Raw genomic sequence first — 21,523 nt, 5'->3', positions numbered from 1 at the left:
TTATGTACACCTTTGATTCTTACATTACAACAGAAGTCACATGTTTTAAAATACCCACTCCTTAAAACACAACCATTGTCAATATTTTGTTTACAATATAGATCCTGAAGACAAACATTTGACTATTTTAAGATTTATTAGTATGAAAACAGAACGTGGGATATTATTGTATATACCATTAGTATATACTGAATTCTGGCAGCAAAGTGTTTATGTGAACATTTAAATTTTCCCTGGTAGTATAAAGGCCAATCTATTTCTCACTTGTTACAACTGTATTTCACTGAATTATGGTTTAAAATCACAAAGTGATAAAATATAAGTGACTGAATTATGGTTTAAAATCACAAAGTGACAAAATGCTAAGAAAAGTTTGACATATAAAGGAAAAATGTCTTACGCATTGTCATTTTTTAAAAGTCCAGCATAAAGGCAAATGTGGCTTTTCAAAATGTAGCCTATATTCAAACACAGAAAAAAAAATCAATCAATCCACCTAATATACAAACTTCACAGGTATCATTTATTTAATTTTATGTCCAAATTTTTCCAGGTAACATAAAAGTCTAGCTAACAATTAGAGTTAACATCTAGAACGATCTGCAAACTACAAACATTTGCAAGTCAAGTTAGAGCATGCATTTCTCTCTGAAAGAAAAAAAGCCCAAATTGGAGTTAAAAGGCAAGTAAAAACAACTATGAACTTTCTTTAAATAGCTTATATTTAAAGTCATGTAAGTGTACATTATAATGTAGGGTATTATATGTTTTCTCAGCTATACATGCAGACTATAGTCTGGTAAAAATGATTCAACTAACTTGAAAAAAAAAAAAACAAAAAAAGAAGAACCAAAATATCCATTTAAGCTGGAGAAATCACAGAACTATCAAATTTCTCCCTGTAAGTCACATGAGGCTAAGCTAAAAGTAAATCATAAAATCTCAGTACTTAATCCTAAATTAATACTCTAATTTGGGCTTATTACTAACAATTAACACTATTCTTTACTTTGGGCTAGAAAAAAAATTATTAAGAGCCAGCTTTTGGAATCAGCAATGTAACTTCAAGTCCTGTCCTCTGACAGCCAGAAAGGTTGCTTTTTTTGAAACAACAACAACAACAACAACAACAACAAAAAAAAAAACCCAACAAAACAAAAAAACTTGATAGTTCTCAACACCCATGGCCTGGAGATAATAGATTTCACAAGTCACTAAGTTAAACTGCTCTAATGCAATGGAGCTAGTAAAATACATTTTTCTGTTCTTAAGAAAATTTACAAAACTAACAATTTTTTTCTCCAGAATTATAAAAGATAAAAATCTATGACCTGGTACTCTAATATGATCAAAGACGTCAAGAAGCATGGGCTTTCTGTAACACTGCAGTCTCTCTACCTGCACTGAAAATTCCCATGTAAATACCTCAGAACTGCTCTGGTCTTTGTAGTTCAGTGACTCATGAATCACTGCTATGGTTCAGGATAAACTTTTCCTCTCAGAAAAAGAGATTACTTGATGGTGGCTCCTATAAAGTATCAGAAGAAATCACGGGAGGATCAACTGCTTGGAAGTCTTTGGAAATTCCTGAAAGACATCTGGCAGTTCTGTAAGTTATCCCTCCTTCTATCTCATTTTCTTCTTCTTTAAAAAATTATGGTTGATATTTCACATAATATTTGATTATTTTGATTTAAATAAGGGAGGATTTTCAACATTTCCCAACCTAGAAAAAGGCAAAAGTCACAAGAACTCAATACCAGCAATAGAACCATCACATAAAATTCAAGCTGAGTGGTGGTATGTCACACCTTTACAGATTTGCCCCTTGTTTCACACAGGATCCAATCCAATTTAGTTCAAGTCTCAATGTGAAAGTGCCTGCCTAAGGAGCAGACATCATGCAGTTCCTAATGAGTTACATACAGTAGAGCCAAAAAGATGCACACCATACCCCACCATCAAGGAAAATAATTCTATGCAGTTTCTTGTTAGACTGTGCTTAAATAAATCACACTATTACATGGAAAGTTTTAGAGGACAGACAGGAACCAAGAAAGGGAAAAGACATGTACCTGGCCAGCAGTTTCCTCTGGGTATCCTGGTCCCACTCTCTCTATTCTGCTCACTTTTCCCTGTAATACAGCAGGTAGTACTTCAGGGGGTCAGGCAATGGGAGGCGCAATACCCTCTGACGAAGGAAGTTCACTGGTGGCTCAGGCTTGGCTTCCCGTAAGGTCCTCTCTGCCACTTCCCGACGATCCTCCTCTGCATCCTCACAGCTGGTGTCATCAGAGGGGTTGGAAATTCGACTGGCAAAAACCTCTTTGTCCAAAAAGACAATGGTCTCCATTCTGCGGCGACGGACTCGCCTTCTTTTAAACATAGGTGTGCTCTTCAGGCCACCTCCTCTGGTGGCTTCCTGGCGCATAGCCCTCTTGATGCTGCCACGGATAGCAAGCCGGGCCAGGTCCTGTAGACTTCGAACGGCTGGTGGTGCTGTGGACAGGGGCAGAGCCTGTGGGCATGGGTGGGGACTACCCACACCTAACTTTCTGAAAGGACTTAAAAAGGGGGAGCATTCTAACCAAATAGGAGCCAATAGTCCTACTTTGCACCACATGTGTTTCTTAAAAGCTTTGCAAATATACTAGTTCTTAACTCTGAAAAGGAAAGAAATACTGTCTAGATGATCAGCGGTAAAATTTGAAACCTTAGGGTTTGTTTTCAAAGCCTGGTTTATAACTCTATTCTGCTCAATGACATAACATCCACTCAATAATAAAGCAATCTACATTTCTAACATCCTTTTATATACTTTAATAGTTTTACATGAGTTTATATACATTAAACAGAAAATCTAAATCACTTTTTTCCCTCTAGGACACATAACCTTCAAGCAAGAGGCTTGTCTATAGAGGGGACTCTCATGCTATCTGCAACATTTGTAACCAAAATCATAACCCTGCCTAGAACCCACCAATATCTTCTGCCCTACAGAAATGAAAGAAATGTTGTTCTAACAACAAACAGTGCCCCCCCCCCTTTTGAGGCACCAACCCTTCTCTTTTTTGTCCCTGAGAACATGGGCATGTATTCTCTGCAAGATGGAGCTACTGTACCTTGCTTGCATCCTGTCATTCTACTGAGCAGTTAAGGCCTTGTATCTCAACAAATGACCTGTATTCCCTGCTCTCACCAACTCAATTAAGAAAAGATTAGTTCCTGAACATCTGCAATCCAGCTGTTTCCCTAAGATGCTAAAACAGTCTCATCACTGGCCACCGGGCTCCCAAGTATCAGCTCTGACCTGTCCAGCTTTCTCTGAGGGCCACCAGGAAAACTGATGCAGTTCACTATGGCCAGGCAGTTCACAGTCCTTCTCTACGACTTGATTTCTCTTAGGCCTTGTGACACTCCCAATGGCTCAGTTGTCCACTCTACTCCTCCCTCAGTATGACTGCTGATCCTTGGTTTAACATCTATTCTGTAAATTTAAATAACATAGACCAGTTCCCCAAGTTGAAACTCAGTCCCAATCAAGTCAAACCTACCCCAGACTCAGCACAATACCTTAGGCTCTCCTGTTCTTCCTCAGAAAGGTCATGTGTCCCGGAACCCTTCCTGTTGAAGGTGGTGTCTCACTTTTTCTCTCTTGCATGATAGGGAAACCCATCAACTTCCTGCCTGACTTCTGCTTCCAGCCTGCATGCATGCCACTTAGGAGGATGCTCCAGGCAGTGCATGTCCAAGCTGCGTGGGCTCTTTGTATGCTGGCTTTGCTACATGGTTTCTCTTATTCCCTTGGTCTCATCAACTTCAGTGATCTAAAAAAGATAGAAACTGCAAACACCCTATCCAACTGATCACCTTAGTAGTTCTAACCAAATCACACAAATGTATATTACTCAACATTCACAGTGAGCATTTCAAGAGGCAACACATGCCTATGGTTCCTAGCCAGGCTTGACAAATCCTCATACAGAAACACTTATTTTTAACTAAGATTTTCAAAGTCTTCCAAATGTTTTCACGATTTGTCTTCCAAACCCAGCCACTGTGCCAAAGGATGGTGCATTTCCTTACTACGAGCCACATTTGTTTAAATAACAAAATTTCAGAGCACCAATCTGACAAATTCACCCTACTAATGATTGACAGGATACCCATATAAATGTATAGCATCTTCAATAATATACGAAGCTCTCCACAGCCAAATAATGAATTAAAACCCAACCTACACCAGTCAGTTTCTCCAACATATCCCACAATGACTACACCATGAAGTGAGTGTCCCCAAGTTTGCCCAGTTCTACCTTTCTACTTAACCCTCTTTAACTTTAGTTTTTTTCACCATTTTTATAAGTTCCCCATAATAATAACTGAATATGAAAATTAAAGGGCTGGATCACATGCTGATGAGCAACAGCTATAAAAATTAAGTTTTTCCTCCCAGCTTCTGCTCCTAGAATGAATAATTCTCTGAGACTAATTATTCATTGATAGATAGATGACTAGGCTGCAAGCTTTGGCTTGTTCTCTAACTTGTTCTTAACTCATTATCCCTTTTATTCTACCTTGGGTTCAGCTTCATGGCTGGTTTCTTCTCCTTGTCTTTGTACATCCATCAAGAATTCCTGAGGCAAATTTTCCCTTTATTCTATTCTGAGTTCAGCTATTTGCTAGTTTACTCCTCAGCATTTCAGCTCAAATCTTCCATGCCTCTCACTATTTCTCAGAATTCTCTCTCTCTCTCCTTGCTGGATGTCTGACCTATTTCCTGCTTCAGCTTACTGGCCATAAGCGTTTTTATTGGCAGGTGATGTGTAAAGAGTCTCGCTATACCTCTCTTAAGAAAATTTCCTTTCAGCCGGGCAGTGGTGGTACACACCTTTAATCCCACCCAGCACTTGGGAGGCAGAGGCAGGCAGATTTCTGAGTTCGAGACCAACCTGGTCTACAGATTGAGTTCCAGGACAGCCAGGGTTATACAGTTTGGTTTGTCTTGAAAAACAAAACAAAACAAAACAAAACAAAACAAAACAAAACAAAACAAAACAAAAAAAAAACCCACCAAAAAAAATTGTTTTCCTTTCATCTGAACATAACTAAGCACTACATAGCCTCATCCTTTACATAACTCCCTTATCACTCCAAGCTCTCTGTTTGTTTCATTGTTGTTGGTCAACAAATGTCAAGGTGCTATCTATGTTACCTGACACACAAGGTATGACAATTTGGTAAATGATTCTCTACTAACTGAAGTGTTTTTGGAAGAAATTAACCAAAATGTATATGTTAAAACTATTTATAATTCACATTCATAGTCTCTCTCTCTCTCTCTCTCTCTCTCTCTCTCTCTCTCTCTCACACACACACACACACACACACACACACACACAGACATTTTCCAAATGTTTTAAGTGATCAGAAAGTATGATGAATAGTTTTCATTGGAAATCCTAAACTTCATCATTTTAAAATAGCATTTATAATCTTCATTTGGAAATCCTAAATCTTCATCACTTTGAAATCCTATTTTTTTGAAAGATGTTTTAAATATGTCACAAACATCAGGATGAAGGTCAGCCTACATTAGCTCCATGTACAGCCTGCATCTTAGAGATGTAAACACAAAGGTTCAAAGCATGTGAGGCTACACGAAATTTCTCAGTCACACAGCAAAGCAGATTCCTCACCCATATTTGCTTAAAGCAGCATGAGACAGGTACTATGAAGAGGGCTATATTCAGGTAACAATTTCCAATAAGCAAGGCAAACTGCCTATGATTCCCAAAATAAGCTTCTTTTGTGTATGAATCTGCTATTCTCAAAAGCCTGACCAGCAACAACATTTTATAGATTTAAAAGAAGATTAAAATCATCTAAGATAAGCTAAAAAGAGATACTTTAAAAATATCTAAAACATCCTGTATAATCTGAGGATGCAACAGGGGAAAGTAACACTATTTAACATCGAAAGGTTTCTTGTGCATTTTGTTTCTATTCTAACTTTAATCAAAGATAAAAGACAGGTAGGATATTCATACTCACGTAGCTGGACAAGTCTGGACTGTCCTGACTCCGAACGGCAAGGCTGGACCAGAGGGGCAAAGGAAACAGCCAGAATCTTTTTTGTTTCCCAAGCAGAAGGGCCTATGCGTGTTATCTTGGTCAACTATCTCAAAGACAAAACAAAAATATCCAAAGGATTTGGCTACTAGACAACTTATATTTAAGTGTAATCATTTCTATATAGCAAATTTGAATAAGAAACAGCCTGCCTATATATACCTAATGTGATATGACTAACAGCTAATATAAATATTCTTATGAAAATGCTAAGCATGAACATACTCAAGCTCCTTGACCTAACTTCTGTTTATAAGAAACACAAATGATAAGTCAGTTAAAGGACTACAAGAAAAAATAAAAAGATAATCAAGATAAGATTTATACAAATAACTTTTTAGGGTTCTTCAAAACAGTGGCTGAAGGTAAGTTGGGGAGGACCTGTCTTCAGTAAAACTAACCAAAGATGTACAACGGCTACAATACTTCAACCATTTACCCTGAATTCTATGTGCGGCTATCAGGAGTACAACTGCAATAGCATCTAAGGCACAAAAACATCTGAGCTTTAAAGACATCTGAACCTGCAATAGATAGGGGACAGGAGAGGCCCAAATGCCAGATGCTAAAACCTTGTTGCTGTGACTTTCTTCAACATCAATGTGTCAAACTAGATACCAAAGGCAACTGTCCTTACTCTCACTGACAGCACTTCAGGGGTGCAGGGGGAGATGGTAGCTGATACACAGCAGTGTGGGTCATCAAAGCACTTTATATTATAGGATTAGTACCAAAGAATCCAATTAAACTACACAGCCTCTGTGTGTTCAATGTGACTAGGACAGTCTACAAATGCCCTTAATAGGTCATAAAACTGAGAAGATTATATGATTATCTTTTCTAGAAACATCTAACCCAGAAACTCATCCAAAACTAAGATTCTCTAAAAGGATTAAGTAGTACAATAAAGATTAAGAGTATTCAGAGCAAACACATTTCTTTCAGAAAATTTTGAAGATTTATTTTTTTAACTTATGTGCACATGTGAGTGCCAGTACTTTTAAGAGTCCAGTAGAGACCATCAGATTCCCCTAAATCTGTAGTTTGCAGACTCTCATGAGTTTTCTGAACTCAGGTCCTCTGTAAAAACAGTATGCACTTAACTGCTGAGCCATCTCTTTATCACCCAGAAACTTAAAAAAAAAAATCTATTTTATTATTTTTTGCATGTACGGGTGTTTTGTTTGTGTGTTAGCCTGTGTACATGGTGTATACCTAGTACCTTCCAAGGCCAGAAGAGGGTTTCAGATCCTACAGAACTGGGTTTACAGATGGTTGTGAGACACTGTGTGAGTGCTAGGAATTGAACCCAGGTCATTTGAAAGATCTTAATTAACTACTGAATCATTTTTCCAGCCCCTTCAGAAACTTTTTTTTTTTTTCGAGACAGGGTTTCTCTGGGTAGCCCCGGCTGTCCTGGAACTCACTCTGGCCTCGAACTCAGAAATCCGCCTGCCTCTGCCTCCCAGAGTGCTGGGATTACAGGCGTGTGCCACCACCGCCAGGCAACTTTTTTTGTAAAAAGAATTCTAGCTATAATTAATGACCACCAAATATTTAACTATACTACATAAATTATATGTGAGACCTTAAAACTATAAACCTGTATTTCATAATCTAGATGAACAAATAGAAATAGTATGAGGATGCCTACCCTCTTCAAGTTAATCTAGAGCTAAAATGATCTCAATCAAAATTTTGTAGTGATAATAAAAAAATTAACAAAACCTTATTAGTTACCTCCCTTTGTCAAAAAGTCATTATTTAGAAAATTAATAAGCAAACAATAATAACCAAAATTTATCCCTGAAGTATAGGGGGACCAAACCACTAATAGTAGTTTTCTCTTTATCAAAGTTAACCAGCACCTAAATACAGAGAAAACAAAAAAGAAACAAAGAATTTAAATGTATTATTCTACAGTTCTTAATAAAACAATGAATCGGGCTGAGTCATCCCAGTCATTCTACAAGGTAAACAGAAAAGCTGCTTATGCCATAAACTTAAGTGGAGCTTGTCTTCTAGATCTAAGGCTTTTACATCCAAACAACTGTATACCAAAATATTCAGAAACTAAATCATGTATCACTGAACATGTACAGATTTTCTTGTCATTATTATCTAAGCAACATAGTAAACTATTTATATAGCAGTGACACTCTATCAGGTATTACAAGTAATTTAGAGGCATTATAAAGTACAAAGAAGGGCATGTGTACATTATACACCACTAACATTCTACATGATTGTATAGATGGATCTGAGGCATCTGCATATTTTGTCATGAGTGGAAGAAAGTGGTCTTATTATCAATCATTTGTATATTGAAGGTAAATGTCTATTTTAATACATGACTTACATTCTCTTGTGTTCTTCTCCATCAAAATATGCCAAAATATACTGACTCTAGATCTAATTGCCAATAGGTAGAAAATACAAAGGACAGAAGAATATGCAATCCACCACCACAGAGATCTATGGGCTAGAAATTCCAAAGTGTAGTAAACATTTTAAGACCAAAAACCTAGTCCCCTGAACAAATCAATTGCTAAGAAAATATGAGGAAAAAAAAATAACCCAAGAGATTAAAAAATAAGAAAGTCTAGGATGATGGCCCAATTGGTAACGTGATTGCCATGCACACATGAGAACCAGAGTTCCAATCCCCAGCACTCAAACATTAGGCAGGTGGTGTGGTCCACCTATAACCCCAACACTTAGAAGATGGAGACGGGATCCCCAGAGCAAGATGGCTAGCTAGACTAGCTGAAGGAGTGAGCACTATGTTCATGTGAGAGATCCTGCCTTAATACATAAGGTGGAAAACAACCAAAGAAGACATCATATGTATCTTTTGGCCTCCATATGCATGTGCATATACATACATACATACATACATACAAACTGGTACTCACCTACATGTGGTGACATATCACAAACAAACATACATACATACATACATACACACACATACACAACTAAGAGATTTATCAACTAAATGAAACTTGTAAACATCAAAATGATATAAATTCAAAATTAAATGACTTAAAATTACATTCATGAACTCTCATAAGTAAAGCACTGTAAGTTACAAGCTAGTCTATACAAGAAAATTTTTGAGAAGAGAGGAATGTGTAAAATACTTTCTATCAAAGTATTAATACACTAAAAAGATCAAAATTGACAGAAGCCATCTAGGAAAGCCTAAGGCAAACTCATTTGAGTTTTCTGACAATGGCTCACCATTCTGTAAGACTGTGATGGGTGAGCTCTGAGAATGCAGGGTCCTTAGAGACTTAACCCCAGGATTGTTCTTGTTGTTGAAATACCTTTCCTGTCACTATTACACAGCCTAATGATTCCTGGGCATCAGCCTACTCTATCGGGCAGATTTTTTGCAGATCAACATGAAGATGTACTCTCATGTAGTATCTCTGTGTAAACAAACTGATGATTTCATAATTCCTGATAATGAGTTTATCGAATTCCTAAATTTATACAAGTAATTTCAAGCCCTCTATAGAATAAAAGCTGAAAGTTGAGTTCTGTAAACCTTCATGTGTCACAGGCCAATTGAACTAGAAAAAGAAAGCAGGCTTGGAACAAGTGTACAATCAAGGAAAACATTCCTTCTAGGTTAAGAACAAAGTCACTATCTGGCAACTAAAGGTTATAAACTTGGAATGGAAAATTTATTGTAGGTGCAAGAATAAGAAATAAAATATTAACTAATTTATCTATACAAAACTTCAAAATAATAAGATACAAAGCAGATAATTTGACTCTTGACAAAACCATGCTAACATGTGACATAAAAATTATTGCTTTAAACATAACTTATGGGGGGGGGCTTGTAACAGATAATGAATGTTTAGTCAGATACTCGTCTTAATGGAAGGACATGTAAATAATTCTGTTGTAACTCTTAAACCTTATCAATCTGTGACATGAATTATTGCCTTAAACTTACTATCAACTTATTGGCATGTAGAAGTATTTAGAAAATCATGTAATTAACCTGTTTTAACAGTTCTACCTGACAGTTGTATGAGGCAAATTTTTAGAGAAAATACAAATACTAAGAACAGAAATAAAGGTTGTTGAAGCTTCTTTTCACTGCTTCATCCAGAGTAGGTGTTTTTCTTTTCCTTTCTCTCTGGCTCACAAAGAGTTAACAAACTCTGATTTGTTAACCTGATCAGCAAGGGGGCTCTAGTCAAAGAACTTGAGTAACTAGCTTCTTGTCTTAATCCCCTGCTGCTATAAACTGGAGTTTACTGCCAGAAGCCAAGAGCTTTTGGCCACAGAATAGCAAAGAGTTAAAATTAAAAGAAAATTTAGCAAAAGTAAGCTACACTTGCCCCAGCAATTGTCTATGCCATCCATGCTTGCTTGCTGCAGTCTATCCTGGATTCCAGGCTAGTTACTGGCACAAAATAAAAAGGAGCTGGGGTGAAGAGAAGGAAGAAGAAGAGAAGGGAAGGAAGAAAAAGTAGGAAGGAGAAAAGAAGAAAACAAAGAAAAACAAGTGTAAGAGAGACAGGAGGTAGGAGAAGGTTCACACATAGTACACAGTATATGGAAGACCTATACATAGCTTTGTGTTCCTCTGGTAATAAACTGGCAGCTACTGCAAGAGTAGTATACATAAACTGACTTTGAAGGAAAGTATACACAATGTCAGCTGTGTAGAGAACCTGACCTTCTCTTCCAAGGGCATGACAAGGATCCCTCCAACTTTGAGAAGATTTTTCATGTACTCTTCATGTTCTTTCTGCACACCAGCCCCACAATAAACTCGATCATACTGACAACAATCTGGAGCAATCTCCAGGCAATTGCCAGTTACAAAGGAAGGTTCACAGAAGTCAAATCTGCAAGAAAAAAAGTTTTCTATAACTACATATGTCGTTGTAACAAGTACATAGAAACAAAGTTATGCCTGCTATGTTGGGAACAAGCAAAAGAAACTTATTCTAAGTACTTCTATTTTGCTCTCAGACTCCATTTAACCATATGGTAGAAACTAAATTCAAGGTTCCAGGCCCTAGGGGATCTGAGGACTTCCCTATAGCTGAATAGCTTCTGTTGTAAACAGCTGTCTGAGTCCAGACATCTCAGGGACAGTTGTATGAGTCCAGCCATCTTGAAGACATTTCTTTTCTTTTCTTTTCTTTTTTTTTTTTGGATTTGGTTTTTTCAAGACAGGGTTTCTCTGTGCAGCCCTGGCTGTCCTGGAACTCACTCTGTAGACCAGGCTGGCCTCGAACTCAGAAATCCGCCTGCCTCTGCCTCCCAGAGTGCTAGGATTACAAGCATGTGCCACCACTGCCTGGCTTGAAGACATTTCTTCATCTTGCTGGCAGGGTCAAACAAGTTCATTTCCCCAGGCCTAGGAACAAACAACTATCTCACTTCTCCAAATGTTTTAATTGTCTGTTAACAGGCAAAGAATAGAAACTGCTGTTATCTAAACCAAGGTGCATAAGTTGTAAAATTATATAATCAATTGACTGTTATGCCCTAATTAATTACATGCAGCTGACCAACTTCTTTGTCCCCTTATCATTCTCAGCTCACAACCCAAAGTCTAGCAGAATGAATTAAAGACCTTGAAGCCAGCTGCTCCGAATAAGGCCCAGTCTCCAATGGGTACTCCCTTGTTTAACCCATAATGTCAACATTCAATTGGATAACACTGCAGCATCCCTCAAGTCTCCCCTCACTTTGTGTTCCCATCCTTTAAAAATGTAGTACAATCTCCCTTCTGGGACATGCTTCAGATCCTGAACTAGCTGCTTGCCTGGGTGCTCAAAAAATAAAGCTTTCATTTGAAAGCTTCTGTATTTTAGGTGGGTTTTCTTGGCTTCTACCCCAAACACAACAACCACAGGTTATATTTTAATTACAAAATCACAGAACAATGTAACACTTTGCAGACCCAGGAGTTAGAAGCTACATTTCCAAATAGAATCATGCTATATAAATAGAACCTTATATGTTACAAACAAAATAGAAAAAAGTGAATGTTCCAACATGATCCAAATACAAAGCAACACCAGCCACCATTTTTTACTGTTTTTACAATGTTCAGCACTACATTCAGTTGCCTGACAAGCAACTGAAGATTTTATCAGATTTTTATTTATTTATTCATTGTGTGAATTCACCTGTGTATTCATATGGGTGTACCACAGTATGTGTGAAGACTTCAGAGGACAATTTGTGGGGGTCAGTTCTCCTTTCAGCAGGTGGATCAAACTCAGGTCATCACTCTGGGCAACAAGTGCCTTTACCTCCTGAGCCATCTCACCAGCCCCAACAGGAGGTTTTTTTTTGTTTTTTGTTTTTTTTAACAAAACAAAACAAAACACTTTCTTTTTTTTTTTTCCCAGGCTTTCCTTATTAGCTAGCCTGGAACATGATATATAGACCAAGCAGCTCAAACCTACCAAGATCTGCCTGCCTCTGCCTACCACTACTGGCAAAAAACACTTTTTATTCTCTTAAATGTCTACTCTTTCAGAAAACAATTAGGTGATATAAATTTTCTATTACTGGAACATGAAAACTGAGCAAAATAAATAATGTTTCTTCTCTTAATAAAGTAATGAAAATTTGATATTTAGGATCATAGATTATAAAGCACAAAGCTGGCAAGGTGTGGTGACACAAGCCTTTAATCCCAGTACTCAGAAGACAGAGACAGGTGGATCTCTATAAATATGAGGCCAACTAGGTCTTCATAGTGAGTTCCAGGACAGCCAGGGCTATTCAAAGAGACCTTGTTTCAAAAAAAAAAAAAAAGAAAGAAAGAAAGAAAAGAAAAGAAAAAAACATAAAGCAATTAGTACTAGGGAATATTAAAACAGTAACAAGGGTAGGCACACATATACCTAGGATCATCCAACCTACTTTAACTGTTTTCTGGCATAAGCATACTAATAAACTGGCTTTTTCTATCTATAATTAACACCCTTTGTTTGAATCAATAAGTATCATCTGATCATACTTATCAAAACTGTCACTTGTTCTGATGAAGACATCCAGTTTTTGCTTCGCATACTCAGTCACATCTGAATGAAGCTCCACCCCATGGTTCACACCAAAAGGACCTGAAAGGTTTGAGAAAACAAAGCTTTTAGAATGAGGAAAAGAACCGTTGCTCATTTGTTTTCTGTACTTTCTTAATTACAACACAGATAATTCTGTAGTGTATAATTATAGAATCTCACAAGGGTTTAAGGTCTCAGCATATTCGTGGGTCTAAACCTCTCAAGGGAATCTTTCAATGTGTGGTATAGGTTCCATCCACTAACATATACAAAGCATTTGTTTTGATGCCTTGGCTTCTCAAAAGCTCTCAAACATTAAAAGAATAATTTGCAAATTTAAAAAAAAGGCAAGAGTAGTAGCTTTTACCAATAAATTAAAGTGTGTGTGTGTGTGTGTGTGTGTATGCCACACACGTGTGCATAGATGCACACATCCATGAATGTTCATGGCAGAAGTCAACATCAGGTTACTCCATGTTACTTCTTTTTGGAATAGGGTTACACTAAATAAATCCAGGGGTCAACAAATCAGATAAAATAACTAGCCAAGCAAGCCCCTAGAATCCTATATGTCTTCCAGCTCTGAGAATACCACTGCTACACCTGGCTTTTTTTTTTTTTTAAACATGTGTTCACCTTTACATGATTTGAACTCAGGTCTTCATGTACAAAGAGTATTTACAGTGAGCCATCTCCTCAGCTGCTTAGGTTCTTCCTCCTCTTCTTCTTCTTGTTTTTTTTTTTTTTTTTTTTTTTTTTTTGGTTTTGGCTTTGGTTTTTCAAGATAGTGTTCCTGGCTGTCCTGGAACTACCTCTGTAGAACAGGCTGGCCTCAAACTTGCCTGCCTCTGTCTCCGGAGTGCTGGGATTAAAGGCATGTGCCACCGCCGCCGCCTCACCACCACCACCACCACCACCACAAGGCTGCACCTTTAGGTTCTTTTCAATAGCATTTCTAATATAGGCAGTTTTATTATCTATTTCCCCCCAGTTAAAACCACTGCCTTAACCAATCAAAAAACATATTAAGATTAAAAATCATAGCCAGGCGGTGGTGGTGTACGCCTGTAATCCCAGCACTTGGGAGGCAGAGGCAGGCAGATTTCTGAGTTCGAGGCCAGCCTGGTCTACAGACTGAGTTCCAGGACAGCCAGGGCTATACAGAGAAAGCCTGTCTCGAAAAAACCAAATCCAACCCCCCCCCCAAAAAAATTCATATCAATTAAGAAGAAATGGAAGCAACATCTGAAGTCTTTGCCCCACTATAATATTTTACACAATGCAGGAATTCAATAGATAATATCATCAGAAATGGCTATATTCATACATCCATTCTTATAGTTCATAAAGAAAATAGCCTAAATGGCTCTAAATACCATAATTTAGTAAATCCCTTCCATCTCTGAAAATTCCTTAAGAATACATAAACTTACTATTCTTTTAGTAGCAAACAACAAAAGAGAAACTGTTACAAAGAACTTCAACCACCTAAGAATTCAACCTCCTACTCAAAGGAGGAGATGAACAAGAGTGATTAGATTAAATCAAGAAATTATATAAGGTCAAAATTTATAGACCTATGCTGTTATCCACCATTCACAGCAGAATGCAGCAGTATAGGTAGGAGGAGATATAGAAAAGGAACTCCAGCTTCCAACTCAGAGCCCATAAGTGGATATCATCAGTCATCTACCATCTACTTTCAGCCAACTAATAGGAGGACCATGATCTCCACCAGGGTATGCAACCAACCTACAAAATCTTCTATCTAAAGTGATACCAAGTTGTACTAAGGAAGAGGGGACTAAAGCTCTGTATCCAGACTCACCTAGAATGAGCCCCACCATGGAGCTGAGGTAGCCAGTACCACTGCCCAAATTCAGAAATGAGAGCCCAGGCTGCAGATCCAGAGCCTCCATCACCTCCGAGTAGATGCACGGGGCTGAGAGATGAATGTTTCCATGTTTCCATGCCAAGTCTTTGTATGCATTTTCTTTAAATTCTTCAAGATAATAATCTGCTCGATCAATAGCTCGGAAAGCCTGCTCTACTAAGTCAGTCCGGATGTATTGGGCTTCCTTCAAATTATCAATGAGCTCATCGTTGTCCTCACCAGCACTCACAGCACCGCCCATGTTCAAGAGTACAACCAAGCAAGACTACAATTAAAATTGTAATAACTATTTACATTAAGGGCAAGAGCAAAAAAAAAAATCTCTAAATACATGCTATTTCTAAATTCTCAGTTCTCAATGTAATAAAGACAGGAGTATGTTTTGTCAATAACTACTTCACCCTCCAAAGATGCTGGTATTGGGAGTGGAAATTCTAGGGTCAGAGTGATATTTCAAAGGGTAAAGCATTTGCCATACAAAGCTCATGACCCAAGTTCACTCCCCAGAACCTACATAATTCTGAGAAGAGTGAAATTAGTGCCACAGGGTCAGTCTCTGATCTCCTCATGTACACAATGGCATGTGTGAGCCCACACACCATAATTTAATTAGAAAAAAAACAAAACAAAACACTAGCTCTACTAGAAATTTAAGCTAACAACAAATAATAAATCATTTGGTGTTTAACTGAAATTCAATTTTTTTTTTTTTTTTTTTTTTTTTTTTTTTTTTGGTTTTTCGAGACAGGGTTTCTCTGTGTAGCCCTGGCTGTCCTGGAACCCACTCTGTAGACCACGCTGGCCTCGAACTCAGAAATCCACCTGCCTCTGCCTCCCAAGTGCTGGGATTAAAGATGTGCCACTACCACCCGGCTTTTTATTTTTTTGATTTTTTTTTTGAAATTCAATTTTTAAAAAAATTTACATTTATTATTTTATTTGGAAAGTTTATTTGCTGGCCTATAGGTGCCACAATTTGAAGGAATGGTCCCTAGGGAATCAAACTAAGATTTTTTAGACTGGGTGGCAGATACTTTTAGCTGCTGAGCCATACAGAAATTCAAATTTAAATGGTATCCCCACACTAACTGGAGCAATACATCTCAATATACACATAAACTCACCTACAGCAAGTAATCCATCCAACCTACTGAGTAGGTTACTCTGATGTTTAAATTTTAGGTAAAAATACAAAACTTTTTTCCCAAATAGAACACATTGTGACACCTTATTGTAACAAACATAAAATCAATTTCAAGGCTAAAGTTTAGCCTTAGAAAGGATCAATGCTGGCTTACTTCCTATACAGCTTCTTTCTCCTTGTTATCTAAGAAGTACATTTCTTATCTTCTCCTATCCTGTTTTGGTGAAAAAAGCATCCCCTTTAGGTACAACTACTAAAACAATATTCCCTGATGGGGTGAACAGGAAATATTTTTTACCCTGGAGAAGTCTTTTTCTTTCTACCCTTTGAAAATGAAAAATATACTCCCCAGTTTTATACTGACCTCAGGTGACTTTTCCAAACTAATGGCTTTATTTCTTAAAAGCTGGTGATGCTGATAAAAACTGCTGAAGTAAAGACTACCAAACCGCAGATTAGTAGAAGCAGCTCCTGTTCAGGAGTTCAAGGTCATCTTCAGTAAGTTCCAGGCCAACATGGATTATATAAAAACCTGTCTCAGACAATAACAACAATTATGTTATGGCCCCTGTTCAGTCTTCTCTGTAGAGCACTGGAGATAGTCCCCATCCCTAGACACACCCATGTGCACAGCTAGTAACAGCAGTGCTAGAGAATTAAGCCTAGGAATGAAAATCAACTACTACTCTAGCATTTTACAAGAGGCTAAGAAAAACTTTCTTGATACAAATTCTTTTCCATTTTATGATGAAATAATCCATCTTCATAATCAAGAAAAATATTAGATTTCCAAATCACAGTTCAATTATTAAAATTTAATCTACTTTTCAAGTGAATTCAGAGCCCTTGCCCCAAGTTGTAACTAGTCCCTAGTGCTAATAAGCTTGGGCTTAATCTTAGATAAGCCACTTAGTTCTATTGCTACACTACTGATCTAACATAGTCATATTAAAATTTGGGACACCAGTTGAAAATAGAGTAAAGTATTTATATGCTTATAGGCCAATTTAGGAAAGGACCTTTAAAAAAACACATGTCCTACTGAATCAAGAAAGCCATTTTCCTCACACTATCTCAGTTCTACAAATTAACAATCTTCAGCAGGTACCATATTACATATATTTCATTTGTACTAGACATTTATGTTACTGAATTTTTTTCCCTCAAGTGAAAGCTAATTCCATGTTAAAAGAACAGAATTTCAGTAAAACAAAAACAAAAAAACAAAAAAAAACCCCAGCAACCTGCTTTTACAGTTACTACCTTTTCCTGGAGCTTAGAGGGTACCTAATTCTATGATGGGGGAAAGGAAATGCAAGGAAACAGCCCAAGAGTAACACAATTTGTCCTTGAGAATACCTAAAAGATTATCCATTTATAAGACTATTGTTTATTGCATGGTATAAAAACATCTTGGTAAAAACAAGAAGTTCAGCCATGGAAATCTTGAACATGGAGAGAAGAAATAGTTCAACTGGTAACTCCGGCTGACTGCCACAACTTCTCCAGTTGATTTCTACTAGATGACTGTAAGTGCCCAACCTGATGATGTTATCTATCTAAATATTTTTTAACTTGGAAGCTTCACTTGGGTTCTCTATCAGGAATTCCAAATGGCTGCTTCAAATGGGATTTTCACAGATAATTTCTGCTGTTAACTTTTGTTTGGTCTCTCAACTGGGCTATCCCAGTCATCCCTACTAAAGGTGAGTACTCAACTTGATATTTTCTATCTACTATTTCTGCTACTACTCACTAGTTCTTTTACTTTTGCTTGCTATATGTACTTAATACATTCATTTAAAACAGAAAGTGTGACTACTGTAGATCATTCTTTATACTACACAGAACTCCAAGGTAGTCCTTATCAATTGCTTTTGATGGAGAGTAGGTGAATAATGATCAAGTGTGATATTTAATATTAGCTTTGTTTGACAATCTAATGTTGCCTTGCATAGAAGCATCACCACTTGCTGCTGAGATACATATGATCAGTCACCATGTCAAAGAAAAAAAAAAAAAAAGCCCTAAACACACTTGAAAATACTCTCTCCAAGCCAAATAGTATCACTGCACAAGAATGCAGTGCAGTAGATTCCAATTGAAGGCAAAGAATTATTTTTAGGAGATTGCCCTTCCTTCACTAGACTACACTACACACTTTGCTACTTACTGCAATGCTTATTACAGTTCCCATTCAGAACTGATTAGCACAGGCCAACAGAGGAGAAGGGCATAGGGAAACATTGAGCAGCCGTAGCACAGGACTCCAAGTGGACAGCAACAACACAAGTGAAGCTGGACTAAAGGGCCCTGTTACATATCTACGCTGCGTTTGAAAAAACTATGATAGCTGGCCCACAGTCAAGTGGATGTCTCTTTCTTAGGGGATACCTTGCTAGGGACATGTATTCTAAACCATCATCCTGTCAGCAGGATGTGGGAAATAACTAAGGCTTCTTGCCTTTAAAACAAGAACTCTGGGAGGGCATGCATCAAATGCAAATCACTTGTGGTCTGCATCTGAATGAAAGCCTGACTAATAGTATATGCTGACTAGGGACAGTTCATACTGTTTTATGCATAGAAAAGCTTTGGGACTACCAGAGTTGAAAAAAAGAAAAATGAGTTTCTTCTCACAAATCTCCCAGCAAGGTTTCAGAGGAGGATGGAGAAAAGCCAGGGCCAAGGGAGAGACCAAATGCCACCACCTCAAAAGGGCCCACTTCAATTCCCTTTATATATAATCAGTGCTGAGTCTCTTAAATACCTGGTTCTAGAGACAGCCTACCAGATGTAATGGAGCTCACGTTAGCCATGTCTTCAATAAGAACAGAGAAAAACAGTGCAGGGCCCAAGAGAGCAGGGGGCAGGTACTCAGATGACAGAGTTGATGGCAGAGGCACAAGCCTAATAAGAAACAAAGGGTCCAGGCCCCTGCGAGGTCTCTTCAGCTACTTTAGACCTTTCCCTAAAGGGGTCTTTCTTTTCTCTTCTGTAGGATACTCTGCTTTCTTTCAAATATCTACCCTAGGTATAATTTGTTTCAAACATTGTCAATGCCCGACTTGCCCTTGAGCTAACTGCAAACATTTCCTACTTAATCAGACACAGGTTGTAGATCTAGAGCAAAGAGATCCCCCTTAGCAACGGGGGCGGGGGGGGGCACGCTGGAGGGGAGGGAGGTGTTGGAGGAGGAAGAAGCTTGGAGGGTGCTGGGCAGGGAGATGGGGGTGGCGGGGGTGGCAGGTGCTGGGGCTCGAAACTCTCGGAGACGGTAAGAGACACGGGCACTGGGGGGACCGGTAACCAGGGTTGGAGAAGGGATACGGAGGAAAGGGCCGAGGGGCAGAGACGGCTCTACCTCGGCGCTCAGCAGCCCTTGGATTTAGTCTCGGAGAGCAGTTCTTCGGACGCTTCTGTCGCTTCGGACCGACCTCAGCCGCTGTAAACATCCGCTGCTACCTCTGCGCGTGCGCGGGCTATACCTGAACTGAGCATGTGCGGTTGGAGAGAGCTCTTAAAGGGGCAACGGCACTGCCCACGAGCTTGCCCCTTTCCACCCGCTGGTTTGAATGAGTGTGACCCTGCCTGAATGGTCACTACATGGTCTCCGAACATGTCCCGGCCTAAAGATATGAGAGGACGCGGCATGTCGGCGGGAGAAAGGCATTTTGCCTGCAGACACACAGTTCGCTATTTATGTCCATTCAAGGACATAGCCCCCACAGTATGAAAAGGCAGGAGTGAAGAAACAAGAGTGATAGATTGGGTCCACTCGCTTGCAGGAGTTACAACACAAAAGGCCGGCCCTGCCCCTGCTAGACCACCCAGCCCAGGCCATCTGCACACTTGAACCAGCAGTTCTGGCCTCTTCTGAGAAACCTACAAAATAGACCAAAGTCTAAGTGATCTTTAGGGCTGCCTGTCAAGATTGTTCTGAGTTTTATTCTTCCAGTTTTGAATGAGAAGCAGAAACCTGTTCTGAATCATTATGATTGCACATTTCCTCTACACTGCTTGGAGGGTACATGTTGAAGGAAGTGGTGTCAAGATGGAAGGAGCCTGGATGCCTGAGTCAACGTCTGTAAGAAAGTCATTCAACCTGCAGTGGAGTGTGGTACAAATAACAAGAAAATGATTATACTATTTTTTAAAGTTTGTGTAGGAAAGCTAAAGATTCAAAATAGATAACACAATAATGATGGGGGGACAAAGTATAGGCCTAACACCATTTGATTTCATGACTTACTATTAAAATTACAGTAATCAAGAGTCATATGGGGGAGATAAATTAATGGTATACAAAGCTATATAGTAAACTCACCTTTGATAAGAGAACAAACAATTCAATGGAGGAAGGATGATCTTTTCGACAAAAGATGCTGGAGTAATTACACATCCACATGTAAAAATAATACATATCTCTTCCAAATTTGATTTCCAGTACCCAAGACATTTGGCCTCTGCAGGAACTCAGGCATGTGCATACACACACACACACACACACACACATACACACACACAAAGGTAAAATATATCTTTAACACTAGCATCATTTTTCTGTAAAATATACTGTTAGAAGAATAAAAAGGTAAGACACAGACTGAAAAACAATATTCCCAAAACATATTTGATAAAGGATTTTTAAAAATCCTTAAAACTCAACAATAAGAAAATAAACAGCACAAATAGAAATGGGTAAAAGCTATGAATATATGACTCAGCAAAGAAAATATACAGATGGCAAATGAGCATATGAACATATCAACATAATTTGTCATTAAGTAATTGAAGATTTATAAAACACTGAGATATCAATACACACCTATTAGAATAGCCAAAATTTATAAAATTTATAATTCACCAAATAATGGTGAAGATGTAGAGCAACAGCATATCACCTTCATTGCTGGTGGGAATGAACAATAATAAAGCTACTTTGGAAAATAGTTTGTCAGTTTGTTACTGAACTAAACAAAGTCTTATAAGATGTATGGCAAACAAGTGTAATCCCAGCACTTAGTGGCAGAGGAAGAAGGATCAGGAGTTCAAAGTCATACTTTGGCAGTGTAATAAATTCAAGGCTAGCCAGGGTTATATAAGACTATTCAAGCATACATAAAACTGTTTTTAAAAGTCACCATTTGAGTTCCTAGATATTTACCACAATACACAAAACCAGCACATATAGGTAGTATAACAGCTTCATTTGTAATCATCAAACATCAGAAGCAACAAAAATATTAAATAGATGGGAGATATATCTGCATAACTGTTTTAATAAGGGATTTTTTT

At 38.1% G+C, this 21,523-nt stretch overlaps 1 protein-coding gene across 3 annotated transcripts; it reads right to left on the bottom strand.

Moving 5' to 3' along the window:
* Window positions 1–823: 823 nt before the first annotated feature.
* On the bottom strand, window positions 824–19,695 carry Pcmtd2 (protein-L-isoaspartate (D-aspartate) O-methyltransferase domain containing 2). Of its 3 annotated transcripts, none has more exons than XR_007978104.1 (8): window positions 19,590–19,695; window positions 16,590–16,757; window positions 15,016–15,346; window positions 13,145–13,247; window positions 10,835–11,006; window positions 6,055–6,178; window positions 3,574–3,827; window positions 2,404–2,499 (listed from the first exon to the last, which is right to left on the bottom strand). XR_007978104.1 is itself a non-coding variant. In XM_052184648.1 (7 exons), exons 3-7 carry the CDS (start codon window positions 15,320–15,322, stop codon window positions 2,126–2,128), a joined length of 1,080 nt encoding a protein of 359 aa, XP_052040608.1. In that variant the 5' UTR covers window positions 15,323–15,346; window positions 16,590–16,757; window positions 19,590–19,695; the 3' UTR covers window positions 824–2,125. The 3 variants fall into 3 exon arrangements, 1 of the variants encoding a protein (XP_052040608.1); XR_007978105.1 differs by lacking the exon at window positions 2,404–2,499 and adding an exon at window positions 2,507–3,487; XM_052184648.1 differs by lacking the exon at window positions 3,574–3,827 and having other exon boundaries at window positions 824–2,499.
* Window positions 19,696–21,523: the final 1,828 nt, after the last annotated feature.

The sequence above is a fragment of the Apodemus sylvaticus genome, chromosome 5, assembly GCF_947179515.1.
Source record: "Apodemus sylvaticus chromosome 5, mApoSyl1.1, whole genome shotgun sequence".
Taxonomy (NCBI): domain Eukaryota; kingdom Metazoa; phylum Chordata; class Mammalia; order Rodentia; family Muridae; genus Apodemus; species Apodemus sylvaticus.
The sequence above is the reverse complement of the archived record's forward strand: the minus strand, read 5'-3'. Positions and strand labels throughout refer to the sequence as shown.

Coding starts and splice junctions, on each gene's coding strand:
- Pcmtd2 (XM_052184648.1), bottom strand. CDS start 15,322: ATGGGCGGTGCTGTGAGTGCTGGTGAGGACAACGATGAGCTCATTGAT. Junction 11,007..13,144: donor ACAAGTGACAGTTTTGATAA/GTATGATCAGAT, acceptor TTTTTCTTGCAG/ATTTGACTTCTGTGAACCTT. Junction 6,179..10,834: donor TCATGCCCTTGGAAGAGAAG/GTCAGGTTCTCT, acceptor TCTTTGAGATAG/TTGACCAAGATAACACGCAT.